We start from the raw sequence: 8,248 nt of genomic DNA, 5'->3' as shown, positions 1-8,248 counted from the left end.
AATGACCACACGTTCATAAGTACGCATTCTGTTGGTCTGAACATTGTTTTTTCTTTTCTTTTCAACAACTATTATGTAAATAACTGTCACACACAGTTTTAAACTCTCTCTCACAAACATAAACACACTCATACACACAAACTGTCTCAGTGGTCGCATGCATAAGTGCATATCTTGTGCTAATTCTGCTTTTTCTTATGTCCCTCCTATGTGTAGTCATGACTGGCGTGTGTCTCATGGTGGCAGCAGTGGTTCTGGTTGTGGCCGCAGCTCTCTGGGTCAGGTATGTGTGTGTGTGTGTGTGTGTGTGTGTGTGTGTGTGTGTGTGTGTGTGTGTGTGTGTGTGTGTGCAAAGGGAGATGTCAGTGTGCTATTGCAACTGCTATTTAATTTAGCAGAGGTTAAGGGCCTTTAGAGACATAGGCCTTTTTTTTTATTGGTGTATTGGAATTCATTAAGTCACTTACTTACGTCACTAAACACTTTAAGTCATGTTTAGTTTTTCTGTCAACGTTAAACCCCAAATGCATTTGTAATGGTATTGTTGAGCAATGGCAGTGAAAAACATACTCTCTGTCTCCTCCTGTAGGTTACGGAGGGGAATGCGTCTTGCTCAAAAGGTGGACTATCCAGCTTTCGGCGTGATGGCGCCCCACTCTCACGACAGCACATCGGTATGTCGGTCCCCCCACAAGCACTAAACATCGATGGCCAGTTATGTTTGAATTCAGACGTGCTTGACCCGCATGGTCACCTCTCTGTGCCTCTGTGTCTCTCTGTCTTTCAGTCAGGGGACAAAAAGCTGGCTCACAGTGCCCAGATGTACCACTACCAGCACCAGAAACAGCAGATGCTCTCCCTCAAGTGAGTGCACAGAGACGCACACACACACACACACACACACATATACGCACGCACACATGCATACTGTACACACACACACACACACACACTCTCTCTCTCACACACACACACACACACACACACACTCTCTCACAGATGCATACTCTCTCACACACACACACACACACACAGTCATGCATGTAGACAGAAACTCTCAAGTGAGTGCACAGAGAGCGTATTCAGTGCTAAGGAAATGGAGTGCCGCTTGGTGCTCAGTGTATCTCTCATAATGCCTGATCCCGACAATCTCCTTCAGACCTCCTGGAGCACTGAGCAATGTTTATGTATTAAAACTTCAAACTAAAATGCTAATTAAATATAGTCTCATTATATTATGTCTATTGATTCTTATTTATCAACATAACATTATTCAGGTGTGTCTACCTGTATTTCTGTTTCTGTGTGTGCGTGTGTGTATGTGTGTGAAATGTAAATCATGTTTCTCGGCCAAGTATACTTGCATAGCCTATACAAGGAATTTGGTCTCTGCATTTATCCCATCCGTGAATTAGTGAACACACAGAACACACAGTGAGGTGAAGCACACACTGACCCGGAGCAGTGAGCTGCCTGCTACAGCGGCGCTCAGGGTGTGTGTGTGTGTGTGTGTGTGTGTGTGTGTGTGTGTGTGTGTGTGTGTGTGTGTGTGTGTGTGTGTGTGTGTGTGTGTGTGTGTGTGTGTGTGTCTCCTCATTTGCAAGTGTGTGTCTCTCCTCATTTGCTGTCCTGTGTTTTGTTGTGCATAGACACAGAGACGAGGCAAAGATGCCAGAGTCTGGGGCCACTTCAGATGAAGAGAATGAAGATGGCGATTTCACCGTGTACGAGTGCCCAGGACTGGCCCCAGTGAGTTTCAATGTGTCTGTGTGTATATGTGTTGTGCTGTATATTGTGCTGTACATATATATATATATATATATATATATATATATATATCCAAAACCACTTACAGAAGAGGACACTAGTGTTTTAGTGTAGTGGTGTTCCTGGCTTGTTTACAGCCCCCCTGTCTCACCTCAACAAACAGAGATACAGATATTGAGTGTAAAGTAAAAGTCCTGCCACATTTTTGTTCCAACCATTCACTTAATCAGCTGATTCTTATTAGCACAATTCTTAAGTTATGTTGATCAGCTAATTAGTTGAATCACCTGTTTTAAGCACACAGGTGGAACCGATAGGCTCTATGCACGACTCCATTTTGGATTCACCTGTATGGCATATCAACTTCCTGTTTACATTAACACTTTGGCAATTTTGGCTTTATTTTTCTTTAGTCATTGTACAGTGTAAACAGGAAGTTGATTGCCCAGTAGGAAACAAATCCAAAATGGAGTCCTGCATAGAGTCCATACATGGCAGGGCTTTTACTTTGACATCTCTGGACAGATAAATGGTGTGAGTGCTGCACTCTCTGGCCAGTGAGCCATTAACGCTGAAGGCTGCTGGAGCCATAGCTGCCACTGTAGGTGGAGGAGGAGGAGGAGGTGGAGGTGCTCCGCTGATGTGGACGGTGTTCTGCTCTCTTTACAGACGGGGGAGATGGAGGTGAAGAATCCGCTGTTTGACGACTCCACCCTGCACCTGCACCTCAACCTTCAGAGAGGCCATCAGTGAACACGGACAATTGTGTGTTCCCAGTCGTCATGGTCACAGTTTTACACATTGTTTAATGTTTTGCACACACACACACACACACACACACACACACACACACACACACACACACACACACTCACACACATACACAGTCAAACATAAATACACACACGCACACACACATGCTCTGTCTCTTATTGCCCTTGTCTCTGTGAAATCTCCATCTCACGAAGCTCCATCAGCTATGCTACCCATTGCGCTCGGAGAAGAAGAGGAAGAGGATGGACAGAACTTAGAGGCGGTACATGAGAGGAGTGGACTCATGAGAGGAAGAGGAGGAGGAGGAGGATGGATGGATGCAGAAAGCGCAGGAAGAGAATGTACGTCAGGAACGTGAGCACAGCAGCGTGAGAGCACACAGCAAGCATTTTGTTGACTGCCTCCGTGTTGCGTCCCAGGCTTCTTTATATTCCAAAACATCCCTTTTTTTACCTTCTTGTGTTTTTATTTTGATATGTCGTCTTTTCTCTCCTTCCTAATAGCGTGTTATTAAATTAGGAATGTTACATTTCAACGACGTGACGCCTGTACAATGACTGCATTGCTATCTCTCGCTCACACACACACACACACACACACACACAGATACACACATGTATACGCACATGCGTGCGTGCGATGAACAAACTCACCTGTGTTTTTGTGGACATCTTTGTCTCTCTGGCCCAGTGTGCTTAAAAAGCACCTCAGTGGACGCTGCTAGCTGGCTCTGTGATCCCCACGTCATAGTCCCCATATCAGCACCGGCATATGGAGCAACCATTTAGTCTACAGCGAGGACTCTCAGTAACCATCACAGACTCATGGTCTCACGTCCTTACAATGGGTAAAATGAAGTAACGTGGGACACATACTCGTGTATACTAGGGGTTTCATCAACTAGTCAACTAGTCGACTGTTAAAATTAATAGTCGGTGCTGTAGGCAGCAGTCAAGTTGTGGACAAATGGCTAAAGGCTAAATGGGCTTGATATTACTATTTATGGAGGTACTTTCACTGAAAATGAGATCTGTTCCACAGTGACATGTAAGTTGTGACCGCTGTATTAACGTACAGTAAGAACACATCTGCTATCTAAACACCTGGAGATGAAGCATCCGCTGCTAACAGCTAGCACCTAGCACCAGCAGTAATGTAAACAACTGCACTGTATTGGTACATAATCACTAGTCGACTAGTCGACAACTATTATGAAAAACTTGTCAACTAGTAAAAATCAGTACTCGTGAAACCCCTAATGTATACTCATTCTACGGCATATTTTACTTACTCTTGACTTCAGCTGCTGTCAATTATTTCTATTGTTTTTCCTGTGCCCAGGCTATTGCAAGCCTCCTCTCGCTCTCCCTCAGCCTATAAACTTGAACAATGACAAGTGCATTCAGTCAGAGGAGGGAAACCTCCGGCTCACGGTCAGACTTCAGGTCATTCTTCAGCCCAGTCTTTATTGCCTTTCTGTCTGAAGAGTAACGGTACAAGACAAACACCCTCATCCCAGTTTCCTTCCCCAGCCAGTGGCTGGCTCTGGTCCAGTTCTGGTCCAGTTCTGGCCTGGTTCTGGCCTAAATCAGCACCGCAGCCGAGGGCCAGAACCTCTCCAGTAATGAGCTGCTCTCTGGGCTACTGTTAACTACTTGACACTGAAAACATATCAAACCAGCCAATATCAAACAGCAAGAAGAGAGACGTTTGGCACATGTTCAGTGTTTGGCACATGTTCAGCGTTTGGCACATGTTCAGTGTTTGGCACATGTTCAGTGTTTGGCACATGTTCAGCGTTTGGCACATGTTCAGTGTTTGGCACATGTTCAGTGTTTGGCACATGTTCAGTGTTTGGCACATGTTCAGTGTTTGGCACATGTTCAGTGTTTGGCACATGTTCAGTGTTTGGCACATGTTCAGCGTTTGGCACATGTTCAGTGTTTGGCACATGTTCAGTGTTTGGCACATGTTCAGCGTGCCTAACAGTCAAAGCCCATAGGATCAGTGTGCAGACTTAGGGACTAACCTGATCTGCAGTTAGTTTCACTTCCTTTTAACCAAATGTAGTTTGGTGATGGTATTTTTTTAAAGTAAGGAAGCATCAGTTGTAATCTTGTTTTCTTAAATGTGCATATAAAAGCAAATTATTATTATGTAGCCATTGTATAGTCAGTATGGTACCTCTATGCATGACATGAGAAAAGCTGTGTTATGACTGCAGAAGTCTATATGCATTTATGGTTTTGCACCTGATTGTGTATGAAACTGCATATATGAGATGTTTCTTGGAGGATTCCATAGCTTTGAATGGTACTCCCAGGAATCTTTTTCTAGGTATACAATGGAACACTGTCTCGCACACACACTTTCACAAACTGTCTATGATATCACACTAAGTATACCGGTAGCTTGTTTCCAGAATTTGTGATGTTCTGTAAATATCCTCCAAACTGTACAGAGAAAGAGACGTCATTGATAAATGTATTTGCACAGACATATCTATCCTTGTATCTTTGATTGTTGTTACCAAATGAAACATTTTTTTTTCTTTTTTCTGCGATGTCTGTCTAAGGATGAAGCCTGTTGCCACTGTCTCTCAGGAAGTCTGCTGACAGTAGCTTACTTTTTTAATTTAATTTTATTTTTTTATTTCAGTGCACTCTGACGTGAACATTACGGTAATTTCCCAACTATTAGAGGTTTATATATTGATTTTGCAAAATTTCTTTAGCTATGAGGTTAATACACGGGGGCAGTTAATATGGTATTAATATGGTTTTGTTTTTTTAACTTGCATAAAATTACTGTAGTATGCATTCTTGATTCAGATTGGCAGCGTATTTATATCCATCACCGGCACAGAAAGTAGAATGTTCCGGTATTTCTGTTATTTTTCTTGAGCCACAGTGGCATAGGGCAATTCAATGCCATGACTGTTGTATACTACCAGATGAATGCTTTATTTTAAAACATTGGCCCCTGGGTATATGGTTGTTTTTAATGTAGACAAAACAAAGAAGAACACTGATGCCTTTACCAACCATCTCTTTCACTGGCTTTCGCTAGAGCGGCAGAGCAATTCAGATATGAATCAGATGGAAACCGCCTTGCGTGACTGGCACCAAAAACCAACAGAGTGACGTAAATTTCATCTAGTATTAACAATGAAATGAATCATTTATTGTGGGAAATGTGTTCAGCATTAGTCAATACAATTAATCAGCCATGTGGCCCTGAACATTGCCCTGTATGTCATCAGCAAAAAAGCAAAAAGGTGCCCATAAGAGTTTAGTGTATTTTGATTGATCAGATGTCAAGCCTTTCCAAGTAATGATTAAAAACCAAGCAGGAAGTATTTAACAATAATGTACAAGGACCCCCCCAAAAGAGTTCTCAATGTTAGACAAGAACCTTTAGCTGGAATGAATGGTATCTTGTGGCACTGTAGTTGAGTACTCAGTACAGTCAGAATCTCCCTGTGAGGTAACAAACTGACTGACTGTTGGTGTTTGTACTGCCCCAGTTTTGCTAGCCCTCCACTGTCAAGAATGGAAACAGGGTGACACGAGTCACACTTCACCTCTCTGTTTTGGAAGGGAGATTCCAGGGTGTTGTCCAAGTGGCACCCAGATATTCTGCCTGCTCAGTTTGGAGTATTTACAATGGTTTGCTGTCCCAAGCCCCGATTGTATTTCTGATCAGAAGAACTTCTCTCAACTAAACTAAATGTGCAGTTCAATTCACTATGACACCGATGGATTATTTCATGTGCATGTAAAGATTGGATATTATTTGATGGAAAAATATGAATAAATATTTATATTATCTTCATTTGTTTCATTGAAGTGAGGTCTGTGAAGTGGGATTTCGGTAATCATCAATGTGTTGATTTTATATGGCAAACGTGAAATTTCCATGTTATGGGCGTTGTGACATTTTTCATGCTAGTTTCAGAGACCACTGGGGTCAATGTTTATAATTACTGTTATCCTAGACATGGCATGGTCAAGATGACATCACGCTAACAGAAATTTCAGGTTTCTGGCGAACAATTGCCGCAAATTTTCGGCAAGGTCATATTTTCACATGCAAACTAAGTTTCTGGCAAACATTATTGGTTAAATGTAGTGGTTTCAAATAGTTTGCTCCGATCAAAGTGAGATTGAGATGAGTTAAAACTAAGTGCAGAATTCGCCTTATTTACCCGGCGGCCAGAACGAGGCTAAAGGGTACACTTGCCATTACACCTCAGTCCAGCAGATGGTGGTGGTAATGCACTCCGTTTGCAAACTGCCAAAAAAAAGCTCACCGAAAAAGGGAGAAAGGGTTCACTCATAGACATGGCGCTGGCGACCCTATGGTTAAGAATCACTGCACTAGAGCAGTGGTTCTCAAATGGGGGTAGTGTACCCCTGGGGGTATGTGAGATTTTAAAATAAACATATATTTAAAAAGTAGAATCCAGTAGAATCTATTCAATTTCATTATCCTAAAAACCCAGAGTCCCCCCCATACCACGATCGTTCGACCCAACCGGTCACCTCCATGGTCACATGCCACCCGCCATCACCTGTCAATCACTGTCAAAACTCAAACGGAGTCGTGGTTGAAGCGTAGCGGTAATTCTTGTGCGCTGGTTAAGGGGTACTTGGCTGAAAGTTAGGTTAGGGGGTACTTGGCTGAAGATAGCCTCTGATTTAAAGTGTGGCACAGAAACCATAGTCCATAGGCCTCAGTAACTAAAACTGGTCATGGTGTAAGAGTAATGCAGGAAGTTAGGTTGTGGATGTCATACATCATAAATAGGCTTGTTTGACTTCGGCTGAGTCTGACTTGGTCTGGCTTACTACGTAAACGTGATCTTCAGAGCCTAGCCGGGAGGAGCTACAACAGAGGGCAGCTCATCCCGGACAGAAAGGCTACAGTCTGCCTGACGTGACTCGCGGGAGACATCGCGGGAGATATCGCGGAATGTTGTTTGCAATAAACACAGCAGAACTTTCATTCTTACTCATTAAAATGAGCATGATGACTGACGAAATAAATTCTTATGATGTAGTTTAAATAAACCACTGTTGTCATACAGTTAACAGGCCTGCATTGTAGCACATAAATTCAATATCAAGTGTTTTCCCTATATGTGTGTCTATCTATTTAGCCAACAGCAGAAAATAACAGAATATCCAAACGTTTTCAGTAGGCTAGCCTACCATTGTTGCAGAAATCACGTATAAGAAGGTATCCCTTCGAATTCTGTTTATTTTCGCATATTCCAACATAAGGAAGCAGCATGAGCCTCTAGTCATAATCGTCATGAGGACATTCCTCCCAAATAGACCTCTGAAGTTCGCCTACAAAAAAGATCCAAAACGGCCATCTTTGCCCATATAAGGAGATCCGGTTGTTAATTGAAGCTAACTACCTATGGCAAATTGCATTGCAAGTTAGCTCTGGAGTAGCAAAAATCTAAGTGTGCCGCCTTCACTTACCGGAGATAACAGTATCCACTCGAAGGCAGAGGACAAAAGTGTGTTCAGGAAAACGTCTGCATTTCAGACTTTTTCATCCCCACGAGACTTTAACAGGTGCGATTATTCAAAATCCCCATGTTATTTTCCCATAGGAAAAATCGCCAGATACCGGATGTCAAAGATGGCAGCTTTTTTGTAGGCGAACTTCAGAGGTCTATGGCCCTATCACGTCT

General features: G+C 42.8%; 1 protein-coding gene across 1 annotated transcript in view; it reads left to right on the top strand.

Moving 5' to 3' along the window:
* The window catches only part of npdc1b (neural proliferation, differentiation and control, 1b), a 28,553-nt gene extending 22,182 nt beyond the window's left edge, over positions 1-6,371 (top strand). Inside the window, exons 4-9 of the mRNA XM_076270565.1 lie at positions 1-19; positions 217-283; positions 590-674; positions 788-864; positions 1,650-1,749; positions 2,437-6,371. The exon at positions 1-19 is cut by the window's left edge and continues 239 nt beyond it. Coding sequence (XP_076126680.1) covers positions 1-19; positions 217-283; positions 590-674; positions 788-864; positions 1,650-1,749; positions 2,437-2,520 — 432 coding nt within the window. The 3' untranslated portion in view covers positions 2,521-6,371. The remainder of the gene's footprint in view (positions 20-216; positions 284-589; positions 675-787; positions 865-1,649; positions 1,750-2,436) is intronic.
* The last annotated feature ends 1,877 nt before the right edge of the window (positions 6,372-8,248 follow it).

Source organism: Alosa pseudoharengus, unplaced genomic scaffold (genome assembly GCF_046254945.1).
Source record: "Alosa pseudoharengus isolate Yale_2024_CS ecotype anadromous, Long Island Sound unplaced genomic scaffold, YU_APseudo_1.1 YU_APseudo_1.1_scf_6, whole genome shotgun sequence".
Taxonomy (NCBI): Eukaryota; Metazoa; Chordata; class Actinopteri; order Clupeiformes; family Clupeidae; genus Alosa; species Alosa pseudoharengus.
The sequence above is the reverse complement of the archived record's forward strand: the minus strand, read 5'-3'. Positions and strand labels throughout refer to the sequence as shown.